The sequence below is a fragment of the Eretmochelys imbricata genome, chromosome 1 (genome assembly GCF_965152235.1).
Source record: "Eretmochelys imbricata isolate rEreImb1 chromosome 1, rEreImb1.hap1, whole genome shotgun sequence".
NCBI lineage: Eukaryota > Metazoa > Chordata > Testudines > Cheloniidae > Eretmochelys > Eretmochelys imbricata.
Window position 1 is genome coordinate 238712922 of NC_135572.1, and position 14570 is coordinate 238727491.

At 42.2% G+C, this 14570-nt stretch overlaps 1 protein-coding gene across 2 annotated transcripts in view; it reads left to right on the forward strand.

Moving 5' to 3' along the window:
* The first annotated feature begins 5504 nt into the window (after window positions 1–5504).
* Window positions 5505–14570, forward strand: part of ITPR2 (inositol 1,4,5-trisphosphate receptor type 2) — a 340705-nt gene continuing 331639 nt past the window's right edge. For both annotated transcript variants that reach the window (XM_077826251.1, XM_077826259.1), the window contains exon 1: window positions 5505–5931. In XM_077826251.1, coding sequence (XP_077682377.1) covers window positions 5840–5931 — 92 coding nt within the window. In that variant the 5' untranslated portion in view covers window positions 5505–5839. The remainder of the gene's footprint in view (window positions 5932–14570) is intronic.

Below are 14570 nucleotides of genomic sequence, written 5' to 3' on the forward strand. Positions count from 1 at the left end.
CTGGACTGTTCAGAGTCTGGTTTTTATTCTGACTCATTATGAAGACAGGAAATAGCAGCAAGATTTAGGGTCCAGAATCTAAACTATGCTCCACCTCCCTTCCAAAGTTCAGAGGTGTTTGGATTCAGGATTTTGGTCCTGTCTCATCTCTAGCTGTTATACTATGCTTCAGCAACATTCCTTTCAAAATTTTCTCCTGCAGCTGGAAAGCAATATACTCTGCTTCCATTAAAACAAACATCAATGCTGCTTATTATATAAGCCTCTAATTTCCCTGGTCTGCTGTCACTTGAATGCTGTGTATCTATAGTTTTAAACAAGAGGTGTATTGTGTAGGTGCAGGATGAAAGCCTCTTGAATTAAGTATTTTGCACAGCAATTAGATACCATCCTTCTCTAAGGAACCTTTTCAGTTTATACAGGATGGAAAGGAAATACAAGCATCTTCCTAAGAGTGAGGAGAGTTAGAATGTGATATCAGCATATTTAAATTCTGTTTTATAACTTCAAAATATTTTAGACCTCATATTGCACATTTTTGCACCTAAGTTGAATGTCCAAATCTTGCATTTGGATGCTATTATTGACAGTTAGGTAATTACATGCCTATATTTTATGCCTTAAGGTTATTTGAGCATCGGGATCTGGGATTTGGAGATCATGGTCAAGCTTCTCTATGTCAAAATTGGATCCATGGTTTTGCCATTTCTTCCCCAGATTTCGTATTAGACGTCCCTCTAAATTTAACCTAAACTGTTCTTTGTATGAAAATAAATAGACTTGGAAAGAAATTTGAGCAGGAAAAGACTCTGACTTGTACTCTGTACAGGGTAGTTTGTTCACTGAAGCACAATTTATCAGCACTAACTGGTGACTTTTTTGCATCTAGGCACTATTTAACAGAGACGCATGTATCTTTGCAACAAAGGATTATCAAAGATGGAAAAAAACCAGAAAACTTGTTATGTCTATTGACTCAGCAGCCTCACCCTCACCCTGAGGCTGACTCCAAGGTTAAGAAACATAATAAAAACACACCCCCCCCCTTCATATTTTAGCAACAAGTTTTGTTCAACTTTCACTCTGGAGAACACTCTAGGCATAAGAACATACATAAGAATGGCCATATTGGGTCAGACCTATGGTCCATCTAGCCTGGTATCCTGTCTTCCAACAGTGGCCTATGGGAATGAACAGAACAGATAATCACCAAGTGATCCGATGGCACAATTCCATCATCATCTTGGACCATATCCTCCTTTTTCTTGATAGGCTTGTTATGAAGAAAATCTCAAATTCAGTGACACTTTTTTTAGCCACCATCTTCAAAAAAATTTACATTCAGAGATGAGCAATCATTTTTAGAAGAGGATTAATGTTTATTAATGGTGCCATATTAGCAACCCTTAAATCTCAAGTTTTCTTGCCGTAAGTGAGCATTGGCAATGCCAACTTCCATCAGATTATTTTCCCCAGTCAGCCCTTAGGGTCAAAACTGTTGGTCAATTTTGGAGAGAATCCACCTAGGAATATGAGTAATTTAGTCGTCATACTGATTTAGATCCCAATCCAGTAAAGCATTTCAGAGTGTAGTTAACTTTAAGTGTGAGTAGTCCAGTGACTTCAGTGGGGCTATTCATGTGTTACAAGTTAAGCATGTGCTTAAATATTTGCTGGATTGGGGCATTTGCCTTAACTTTTCTCTTTTTTTTTGTAAGCACCTTTTTAAGCAGAGTTAATTAATGCTAATTATCATTAACTGCGGGCACCCGTTTTTGAGGGAGTGGGGGAAGACTGCCAATTCTTTTCACATATGTCACTGAGCTGCCCTGAGAGGGTAACAAGTTTCAGTCACTACCACCTACTAGGCCCAGATTTGAACAGTTTGGCCTAGAAATGAAAGAAGATGGGATCCATGCATTGGCTTTCTTGTTGAAAAAGAGACAATCCAACGTGCCCACATACTCTGCAAATCAAAACACAGCAGGTGGCACCACTTCTGTCCGAAGGGGACGGGGGGGGGGGTAAAAAAAAACACCTTAGTTAGCCCTCTCACTTGGAATTCTTGAAACTCAAAATAACAGGATATTATGGATATAAATACTGTGAAAGGGCAATTTACTCCCAGGGCCATTGTATGACCAGTTTTGGCCCAGAATGAACAGTAGTTGAGGTCAGGCCAAATTCTAAAGTTTTATTCAGGAAAAACTCCCATTGACTCAAACTTCAGAGTTTCCTATGCTATTAATAAACACTGATGCAGGGCCATTTATATGCATGGCACTTCACAGAATATAGAAAAGACAATCCATGTCCTGGGGAGTTTACAATCAAATCAGCAATAATACTTAATTTGTACCTGAATTATAAATTGCTGACAAACCAGTTTCAGTAGTGTCTAACTCAACATTGTCCACACCAGGCTTCATATTTTCATTTTGCTCACTTAAAAGATCCTCCATATCTTCACACTTCCAGCTTACTAGTCAGTTCCACAGTGAAGTCTATCTACTTCAGAAGGAATTTCTGCATCTTGTTCCACCTATGTATCTCTCATTTGCCCCTCCTCCTCCTGTTCCCTATGCTCTTTTTAACCCCCAAATTTTGCTATTGTCTTTTTCCCATCTTCTATCACTCTTCTCACTACTCATAAAACACTATTCCCAATCATCATCTCACCTGCAATTGGATCTATGTGGGATGGACCCCTCTGCCTGCACAAAGTCCTATAGTCTTCAATGGGGCTCTCTGGATACAAACTATGCAGATCCCATTGCAGGCATGGGCTCCGGGTTTGCAAAGAGCTGTACAAATTTGACTGCACAAAATATTTTATAACAACTCTTTGAGCACCTGGCATGTATATAATTTAACCAGTCCCCCATTATGACAGTGTGCCTACTGACTACACTTCCAACATTTCTTGTCTTTTCCCTAAGGAATGTATGCATCAGGGCAGATCCTCAGGTGGTATACGTTCTGATGTCTTCAGATGAAATGAAGACAATTTATACTAGCTAAAGATTTGTCCCATTATCTTTGTGTGTTTTAAATCTTTGCTGTAAGGTAGGCCCCATGTAACAATCTAACATTTTAAAGTTTTCATTACATTAGACTTTGAGACTGTCATATCTTTCCCATACCTGTTCCTATTTGTTTTATATTCCAGACTAGTTCCAGGCCCTTAAATTGTAGATTTGATCCTTTACATTGCTTCTATCTATTCTTTCAAACTGCACATGCAGACAAAATATAAATGCCAACTTGTGATGATGGTTTTTAAGTATGTAAATACTAAAAAAGCACAAAATGAAAAAAAGTAATGAAAAGTTGCAGAGGGAGAAATTTGGAATGTTAGATTATCCATTTCTTAAAATGCTAAATGCATAAAGCTTTCTCTTGCCCCCATATTGAAGATTCAGCATTTTCCGATGTCAACATTTTCATAAAGAATGGGAACACTTAGTTTTGTGAGCGTGGGAAATTAAATGAGTGGAAAATAAAGTTGGTGCACTTAGTTTGTTACTCATTCCCAAAAGGTTGGAGCCTCTCTCACGCACATGTAAGTTCTTACCACTTTGAAGTAAGCAGCTGATCATGTTTTTCATTTGACCACTAGGGTGCATGTCACAGCTTGCATTGAACATGGTTCTGCTTTATATAGGCAATAGCAATGGGAAAATAACACAATTTTGGGGCCTTGTGCTCTACTACTCAAATTCCCATTGGGAATTTTTGTTTGAGTGGAGACTACTGTAATTTAAGATTTAATCTTGTAATCTTTTATTATGTTACAGGTCTTTCTGGAGCTCCTATTTCTTAATCTGAATTTTGGCTATCCTTATTAAATCAATGGCAACTTTCTAGAGTCAGGAATTGAATTATCTGTTCCAGTAATTCCTCCTAAAGTGATCAGAATGAAGGGTAGAGGTTATTTTCTTCTTAAAGAAAACTTTATTTTTATATAAAATATAAACACAATGAAACAGAACAAATAAATACATGCAGAACATAGAAATAACAAAATTCTTGTTCATTATTTGCAAAACCTGGAATCAAATAAACAACCCTCAGCCTGTACAGGTCATGCAGGGCATCAATTATTGAAGTGAGTACATAGATAAATAAAAGGAGTACTTGTGGCACCTTAGAGACTAACAAATTTATCTGAGCATAAGCTTTTGTGAACTACAGGTCACTTCATCGGATGCATTCAGTGGAAAATACAGGGGGGAGATTTATATACACAGATTTCAGAGTAGCAGCCGTGTTAGTCTCTATCTGCAAAAACGAAAAGGAGGACTTGTGGCACCTTAGAGATTAACCAATTTATTTGAGCATAATCTCTAAGGTGCCACAAGTCCTCCTTTTCTTTTTTGCAGATACAGACTAACATGGCTGATACACAGATTTCAGAGTATATAAATCTCCCCCGTGTATTTTCCCCTAAATGCATCTGATGAAGTGAGCTGTAGTTCATGAAAGCTTATGCTCGGATAAATTTGTTAGTACTCCTTTTCTTTTTGCAGATACAGACTAACACAGCTGCTACCCTGAAACCAGATCAATAAAGGAGACCCTAGCCTGTGAGAACTGCCCTAAGCTACCACTGTATGTAATCATTTCATATGTGACCAAGAATTTATTTTCAATAAAAATGATTTGGTGCCTGAGTTTTGCATCATCCTAAAGGGTGGGTCAAATGAAGAGCATTGGAAACACTGATGCCCCAAAGACAATGAGACACCCTGAAAAAGAACAGAGTAGGAGAAAATTATACATACTCTAGCACTCTAAATGTCCTGTTTTTCCTTTACTCCACTCTTCCCCCAGCCTCCCATGCTCCCCAAGTTAGAGTGTGGGGTCGAACAGTCGGAAGGGACCCGACCAAGGGATTCACTGGTAAAATTCTGCCCGCAGAAAGTGTTGGGGGTAGGGGAACACAAGGATAACTGGTGAAGCTAAGGTTTAAGATAGATAATGTGCCAATGATGTAAACCAGAGCCAGATCTATCTATATGTGGGGAAATCCGATGTCTGAGAGTGGGGGGGCAAATGCAAGCAAGAAACTACAGCCCTGCAGACAACTATGCACCGACCTGGTCCCCCCTCCCCAATCCCGAAGGGCTCCTGGCCCTGATGCCTGGCAGCCCTGGGTGAACCTCCTCACAGCGACTGGGGAACACACACACCTTGTTGCATTTCGGCTGTCTGTGTCTCCTTGCCCGCCCCCCGACGCTGCCGCGCTCGGATTGGCGGGGACGCCCGCGCGAGCCCCTCCTCCCGGGCGCTCAATGCGAAGCCGCCTTTGCAAAAAGTTCAGTGGGGGAGAGAAACTGTGAGCGCTTGAGGGCAGCGGCGGCTGCCGAGCCTAGGAGGGGGGAGGTGGAGGCAGGAAAGAGAACCGAAGAGGGGCTGAGGGAGGAAGCAGAGAAGGCGGGGGGAGCAGGGAGGACGAGGGGAGAAAGTGAAGGGAGGAGGGATCCAGGAGGACACTCCCCCCCATCCCGCAGAGAGGGAGAAGGAAATGAGCAGAGGACGGAGCAGTGCCGCAGCCCGGCGCAGATTTCCCGCAGCAGCGCGAGCTCCGCGGGCGGCGTGGTGAGAGGAGAAGGAAGCTGCTAGGGGAAGGCAGCGGCGGCTCAGGATCCAGGCTCGCCCAGCAGCTGCGGGCGGCTCATGCCAGGCTGCGGCCACCGCTTCTCCCTTGGCGGCGGCTGCTGCTGCTGCTGCTCCGGCTTGGCAGACAAGCGTCGGGCTTCGATCGCTGCCGGGCGGCCCCCCGGCCCCCGCGCCAGGCGGTTCGGCGAGCAGGGGAATGAACTGAAAATGAGCAAAAATGTCTGACAAAATGTCCAGTTTTCTGTACATCGGGGACATCGTGTCCCTCTACGCGGAAGGCTCAGTCAACGGCTTCATCAGCACCCTGGGGTAAGGAAAGGGCTGGGGTGTGCGTGTGCGTGGCTGCGGCTGCCCTCTCTGCGCAGCGCATGTAGTTGTTTTCTGGCAACACCCCCCCCCCCCACCACCCCCACGTACATGTCAGGCTGTGACATCTCGCTGCAGGACAGGGACCCGTGGAGAGAGCATTACACATTGCAGCACAGGAAACAGAGGGGAGAGGAATGTGCTGTCTAGCAGCAGCAACAACTTCACAGCCTTCTGTAACGAGAGAGATAAAAGTAGGAAGTGATGTAAAAAACAAACAAAAACAAAACCAAACTTCTCGAAAAGGCCTGGGGAAGTAGAGCACTTTAACAGCTTTGCTGGCAAGAGGCTGTTACACAGCGACACTTTCTTTTATTTATTCTCACACCAGCCCTTCCCTCCTCAGCTTGATTTACTAGCTAGAGCAGAAGCTGATTGTGTTAGGGAATAAGGTTAGCCCTCTCTGAAGTTCAAAATCAGTACATGGAAAGAAAAGAAAAAGTTTCCATGGATTTTAAAAAAAACAAAAACAAGTTAGGCTTTTTTTTTTTTTTTTAAAGGAGCATATCCTTCTTGGGGCTGTTGTTACTGAGCCAAACCTGCTAATCTCATGCATTTGGCCAGTCTTGGGAGCATTCAGACTTCTGGAAGAAGTATGCCCTAGCAGCTGTTTGTCATCCTTTTAATAATTAAACCACCAGCACCTGAAATCCAACAATCTGTTATATTTAAATACCTCAGGGCAGTGGAACTCTCCATCATAGAGCCTTCAGGATTCTAGAACCAAGAAGCATTTAGAACCTTCTAGGTTTTAGTCTGTATGAGTGAAATCCTGGACCCATTGAAATGGCAAAACTCCTGTGAACTTCAGTGGGGCCAGGATTTTATCGTCTGCCAGTGCAAAACTTCATAGACCCAGGATTCCTCTTGACCCACCTCTGAGAGCGCCCTGAAGAAGTTGGTTAGATAACATGGTAGTAGAAAAGAATTGAAATAAAGTTTAAAACCTATGACTTTTTCTAACAACTTGAGTGTTCAGGTTCTGTTGTGAAATGGAAAAGAGTAATTTCTTATTAAAACCTTATGCTTAAAATATTAATGTAGGCATCACAAAATATGGAACTTGTCTAGGTTTTCTGATTATCTCTTAATAAGTAATGCCATTAACATTTGTATCAAGTTGGTGTACAAGGGCCTGATCCTGAAAACACTTATTCACTGCTTAATATTAGGCACTTGACTAGACCCATTAACTTCAGTGGAGCTATTCAGTTGCCTAGAGTTAAGCATGTGTTAGGGTTTGCAGGATGAAGACCGGAGGGCCTCACTTGTAAGTGCTCAGCACCATCCAACTTCTGTTGAATCCAGTTGAAATATTGTCGAATGACTACAGACTCGCGTCCCAAAATTTCTCCCTCCTGTAAGGAGTGCAGCATGGGGGCTCTTTAAGACTGTATTTAAAAAAACAAACAAAAAACCCAAACAATACATTTTGCAAGAACTTAGTTCACAGAGAAATCTAATTCTTTAAAACAAACACATTAGGAAAAGGGAATATGTTCATTATTTTTAACTGCAGCTACTAAACTTGTTCTACGCTACTTCGTACGTCATACTTCACAATTGTTAATAAAGGCATGCAAGGGTGAAAACTTTGAATTTCTTGCTCCCCTTTGTAACCAACTTGTTAAATTTTTCAGCTGCACTTGTCTAATTACATGTTTGTGTATCCATTTGGTGGTGGATTTGATTTGCCTAAAGTCGTTTCTGTTTTCAACATTGATCAGACATTTAATTCCCTAGGAATGATTTTTCCTGAATCTCTCTCTTTAAAAAATGACTTACTGAAGAAAAGCTACTTCAGTGAGTTGTCATTAACCTGAGTGTTTTGGATCATCCTTTCAGTTTTATTTTGAAAAATATCCAATATAGAAAAAATCTACTGATGATGCATATAAAATGACATTGATAATACATTATTATGAAACCAGCATTGTTACAGTGACATGTCAAAAGGCTTTGGTAGTTCCCACTGATGTCAGTGGGAGAGTCAAAGCAGTGCCAGTGATTTTTTTTTTTTTTTTTTTGTAGCGAGTCCAAAGCAAATGTGTTCTTAATGATCTGTCATTAGAAATGTCTTATGGATTGTATGAACCACAATGATTCCAATGGCACATATTGGAAACAAAGCAGCTCCAAACCTAGGAGTTCCAGTGTGGGTTGTTTTTTAAACAGTGGCTATTAAACATCAAGCACTATATTCGGAACTAATAGTTAAGGCCTAATCTATACCAAGGGAAGATAACAAAATTCACTGTTAAGGCTGTGACTTCATCCTCTGCTAATTAACCCTGTTGTGCCTAAGTGTTGCAGAACATACGTAAGGTTGCTCATCTTCTGAGACTCCTACACCAGGAAACTTTGTGGTGAAGAAAGGATGGAGTGGAAGCTTTAATAATGAATTTTTGTGGTTTTTGTCTGTCACTTATTTGTTTAATGCTACTGGAAGGCAGTTGGTTTTCATTGTCTTTCATACCTTTCATCTTACTTCCTGTTAGCTCACTTCGTCTGCTTGCAAACATCTTTCCATGATGTATTCCTCCCTGTGTGCATTTCATGTCTTTCCTCTTCCACTTACAACTCTGGTATTCATTTCACATCTCTGTTTTGCTGACTCTTGGAATTTTAAATCCCATCTCAAAACTTCTCCTGTTTTCTGCACCTTCAAATAATTGGATAGCTCTTCCTGTTTTTGCAAGCTCTGTATTTCTTCTCAGAACCTCTTGTTGAATTGTTTGGGTCATAGTGCTAGGGCTGCAGGTTTGTCACAGTGGTAAAAATGTCACAGATAGGATGATTTTTCTGTTTGTGACTTTAATAAAGCAGTGTTTCCCAAATGGTGCCTTGCTAGGGGAGGTTTGCTGGAGGAGGGGGCCAGGTCAAATTTGACTGAGTGGCATTGGGATGTTGGGCAGACCTGGGAGTGTTGAAGTTATGATACCCTGTAATATGTTCTGTGGCAGTGGTTGCAATTATTCCCTTTAGGTTGGTAGCAGCTGTGTGGGGGTAGTTTCACCAGTAGCAGTTTCTGGGAAGAATTCTGCTAGGAAATCTGTCCCGCTGAAAGGGGAACAAGCTGTGGAGTGTGATTGTTCCTGAGTTCCTTTCCCTATTTATCCCCAGGTCTGTCTTCCATCATTCAGAGCAGCAGAGCCTCTTTCATATACAGGTGCTTCTTATGTGTCTGGAGACAGTGGGGAGCAGGCAGTGGAATTGCTGCTCTCTTCACCTGACTGATTTGGGCCCTCATTTCCACATTTTGCTACCGTCCAGACTGCATAGCAAATGGTAGCCATGTAGCCCAGTATTTTCAGAGCCAGCAGGAGAGGGAGATAAATTACCTTGTCACCCAGTGTCTGGGTTATTATATAGTCCACCAGGTAGCCTAACACGGTTGCAGCAACTTTAAATCCAGCTCAAGTATACTGATCGTGAAGAAAAGACTTAGTTCTGTTTTATTTTAAGCTGCCAGAGGCTAACTGTTCCTTAAACAAAGCATGAGTGAGGCAGATCCATAAATAAGACGTAAACGTGCACAGTATCTCTTTAAGCAGGGAGGTCTGTCACGTAAACGGACATCGCTCCTTACAGAGTTGAATGAGCCAAGTAAGTTAGTGTGAGGAATGGAAGTTTTTAAGTGGATGCTTAATTCCACAGGTTTTTCTAAGGGGGGTGGTTTTTTTTTTTTTGGCTGACCCCCCCTCTTTTTTTTTTTTTTTCACTTTCCACACTCAAAGTTTCCCAGAGGAAATAGAATTTAAAATATATATATATATAAACTCCAAGGATGAGCAATTAAGATCAAGTTTGCGATCAGTTTAGTGCCTGGTACATTCTAGAGCCAAGAAAAGTGTATCCTGCACTTGCGGTGCGGATGGAGCTGATAAGCTAATGATCATGTAGGAACTCGGGCACTTAGATGCAAATGATGGGTACAGTCTAAGAACCTAATTAGACAGCTAGCTGTTTCTCCCCTCATGATTTTATTGTTACTTTAAAAATAAAAAAGAAGCCCTCATGTTCATAAACAAGAAGATCACATTGCAATGTAGTGGAGCTGGCCATGATCCAGAATTTCCATTCCATGAGAACACCTAGCATTTTGATTGTATTTTTTCGTTCCAAACCAGAACAAAAGGCTGAAATTTCCCACAAAATGAAAATTCTGAGCCATTTCAATTTGGGACCATCAAAATGCTTTGTTTCAATAATATTTCAATTCATTTTGTTTCCATTTTTATTTTGTGTTATACATATAGGTATAAGTGTACTATTGCAATTAATATTTCAATATAATATAAAAGTGGAAATGAAATGAATTGAACCAAAAGTTTTGAGTTTGTCAAAGTGAAATGTTTTGACTTTTCCCTCTGAAATTTTTTGTTTAAATTGATACAGTCCTGTGACACACTTTGATTCTGATGAAACTGTGTTTTTCGACAGGAAACTGTTCCATCGACATTTTTGTCAACAGCTCTACAATTTAGATGAAAAAATCAGGGAATGTTTTCCTTTTTGTTGTTGTTTGTATTTCAGTGCTGCTTTGTAGCTTCTACAAAGATTGTGGCCCCCTTGTGCTAGGCACTGTATGGACACGTAATAAGAGACGGTCCCTGTCCTGAAGAGCTTATAATGCAAGTAGCTAAGACCCACAAAGGGTGGGAGAAAAGAAATATTGTTACTACTGTCTATAGTTTTGGAAAGAGAGAATGGAGGCACAGAGAGACTGAGGTCCGGATCCTCAAAGGGATTGATTTAAATGGGTATTAGATGCTGGTCACACAGGAAGTCTTTGATAGAGCTGGGAAATGAGCCCATGTCTCCTAGGTCCTAGTCCGGTGCCTTAACCATGAGACAAGTCTTCCATGTTTTAAGAATAAAATTTGAATAGTATATTATGAAAATTTTTATGAACGGAGAATTAAATTTCTGTAGTCTTCTGGTGCCAGGAGAAGAAAAAGTGTGTGTGTGCGTGCGTGCGAGGGTGGGGGCAGGCTGATGCTAATGTGGCTCGGGATTGGGGGGAGGGGGGAATTAGTGCCAGCTCCCAGCCTGCTGGTTGGGAGGTTTGGCTGATCGATCCATTAGTCAGAAATCCAATGGGTACATGCCTGTCTGGTCTCAGTAATGCTGCTCTGTGCAACTGTAGATGGAAACCTCATGGAACATCGCTATGGAGTGCACTGCCTAAAATGCAGCTCTTGGTGGGGAGGGACAGGTAGAAGAGCCCTAAAGAAGAGCAAAAATGGTGTAGCATTTCAGCATATGCATATTTTTTCCTTTAGTTTGCTGTTCTGTGTTGTCTTTACCTGCTTCTGTTAGCTCCTTGGGACAGGTACCATACCTTTCTACATCTTTCATGAAGTCCCTAGCACAATTTCAGCCTAGGCTTTGTAAGACCCACATTGAGCATGATGTGGCTTTATTGAACCCAAGCTTTGTGCATAGACTGTATTTGTTGGACTCTGGAGCAAAAAGGTCACGTAGAAAACTGAGTGTTAGTGGAACAGTGCTAGCTTGAGTACTACAAAGACCATGCAAATTAAAATTAGTAGTGCTGGTGGCCTGAGAGGAGTTACGGTATGAAAGTCACAGTGACCAAGGGTGCTTAACAGTCATTGATGTAGCATACATACTATTCCCATTCCCTCCCAATCCTACTGCCTGAAAATGTGAGTGAGTGGTGAGGCACGTGGTGCACTGGCTCCTGTATTAATGAAGTTTTATTCTGCTTTTATGAAGAAGAGAAATGTTAATACTTAGAATGAGTGACAAATTAGTATCAGGTGCAAGTCTGGTAGTTAGTGATTTCAAGCTGTCTAGAGTGGCTCACAAGCATGAGTGCCAACCTGACGGAAAAGTGGGTCAGGTAATATTTTTTGTTGGACCAGCTTCTGTTGGTGTGAGACAAACTTTCGCACTTACACAGAGCTCTTCTTCAGGTCTGGGAACCTAACTCAGACTGTCAAGAAACAGGATCCAGATTGGTTGTGTGTTCTGTACTTAGATTTCACCAACTAAGCGGCAAGTGAACTCCCTCAGGCACTATAATAGCCTTAACATGGAGTCAGTCAGTCCTCTTGGGCACGATTCTGTCTTGCCACCCAGGCAAGCCTGCCTTTGTGATAGATGGTCCCTTACACCAGAAAATCACAGCAATATTTAGATTACTCCCAGTTCCAAAGGACCAGTCACTTATCCCAAGTCAGTTGCACTTCAGATCTCAAACCAAAAACAATGTTTGTAGCCAATCATATAATACTAAACTAAGGATTTATTAACTAAGGTCAGGTCTACACTATAAACTTACATCGGTATTACTCTGTTGCTCAGGGGTGTGAAAAACCTACACTCCTGAGCGATGCATTTATGCCGACCAAACTCCCGGGGTAGACCGCACTATCTCCAGAGGAGAGCGTCTTCCATCGATATAGCTATCACCTCTTTTGGAGATTAACTACACCAACGGCAGAAGCTCTCCTGTTGGCATAGCAGCATCTTCACTGAACCGCTACACAGTAGACCTGCCCTAAGAAAAAGAAATAAGACTTATTTACAAGGTGAAAGCAGGTAAACATACGCACAAAAATGAGATAGTCTTAGGTTCCAAAAGATGACAATAGCTGCTGTAATATGCAAGGTCTGCGTGTCTTTTAGGGCTAAGCCAAGCAGCTTGTGGTTCCGTTGCTCATACTTAGAAATGTTGCCTTCTCCGAATTCCAAGCAGCAAAGTGATAACAATTTCTCCTTAACAGATATTTTAATTCTCTTTCCCCCAGCGTTCAAGCTGTGATGGGACGCGGGCCTTTGCAAATATCCTCTTCATGGATGTGGGGGAAGCAGTCAGCAAAGTCTTGTTCACTGATGTTCCACAGTGGTTTGACTGGTAGGCCTTTTGCTGGGAAGGAGACACCACTTGTGATAAACTAATATTTCACACTTGGTCAGGCTTCTTGGTTTACAGTCTTAGCAAACATTTTTGATAGTTACAGAGCAAACACTTACATGTTACGTTATAACATCGGATACAGATATTACAAGTAAGAGTAATACATGTAGCATCCTACAAGTATTTCTTAAAGTCTAAACACATTCTTATAACTCTAATACCTATTTTAACAATACCAAGACACAGGTGAGCCAGATTGGTCTCCAGCTATGATTTTTTCAGTGTTCAGTGGGGGCTTGGCATAAGCTGGCACCTTGTCTGCCAGTGTCACAAGTGGTACAAATACTCAGAATTGCACCCATAATTTATTTTGCAGGCACAGTTCTATCAAGGCAAACAGCAGCCCCCAAAAAGGAGAATGAGTCTCAACCCTGCTGAAAACATATGAGTCTGGGGTCAGAGGGTGTTTTATTCTCCAGGCCCTCTGAGTCACTGCCCTCCATGCTGATAATGCCAGTGGAGGTGCTGATTTCGAGGGTGCATTTTGTGATAAAGACACTTGTTTGCTAACAACTTTCTTCTCGCCAGGGCCAGCCTTACTGAAAACGGTGTCCTGGGTGAACTTCTATTTTTGGCACTCCCCCTCCCACCATCACCCTGGCTTCTAACACCAACACCCCCCCTCCCCCCGGGTCACCTCTGGGCCATTATCTATACTTCATATGAAATGTCCACAGGAAAGTCATTTCAGTGTAGATGGGCATCTCCCATGGTCCATTGTGAGTTAAGTGTCCCTTGATGAGCCACTTACTTTGACTAATTTCAGAGTAACAGCCGTGTTAGTCTGTATTCGCAAAAAGAAAAGGAGGACTTGTGGCACCTTAGAGACTAACCAATTTATTTGAGCGTGAGCTTTCATGAGCTACAGCTCACTTCATCGGATGCATACTGTGGAAAGTGTAGAAGATCTCCTTATACGCACAAAGCATGAAAAAATACCTCCCCCCCCACCCCACTCTCCTGCTGGTAATAGCTTATCTAAAGTGATCACTCTCCTTACAATGTGTATGATAATCAAGTTGGGCCATTTCCAGCACAAATCCAGGTTTTCTTCCCCCCCCCCCCCCCCCAAACCCACTCTCCTGCTGGTAATAGCTTATCTAAAGTGACCAGGCTCCTCACAATGTGCATGACAATCAAGGTGGGCCATTTCCAGCACAAATCCAGGGTTTAACAAGAACGTCTGGGGGGGGGGGTAGGAAAAAACAAGGGGAAATAGGTTACCTTGCATAATGACTTAGCCACTCCCAGTCTCTATTCAAGGTGTGTCTGTGCGGATTTGATCTTGTGCTTTTTCAGGGAGTTTCTTGAGCAAATGCTGTAGTTTCTTTTGGTAGCTCTCAGTGGGATCAGAGGGTAATGGCTTGTAGAAAGTGGTGTTGGAGAGCTGCAGCACAGCCTCTTGTTCATATTCCGACCTATTCATGATGACAACAACACAAGATCAAATCCGCACAGACACACTCCTGGAGCCCCGACCTGGGATATTCTATCTACTACCCAAGATCCATAAACCTGGAAATCCTGGGTGCCCCATCATCTCAGGCATTGGCACCCTGACAGCAGGATTGTCTGGCTATGTAGACTCCCTCCTCAGGCCCCACGCTACCAGCACTCCCAGCTACCTTCGAGA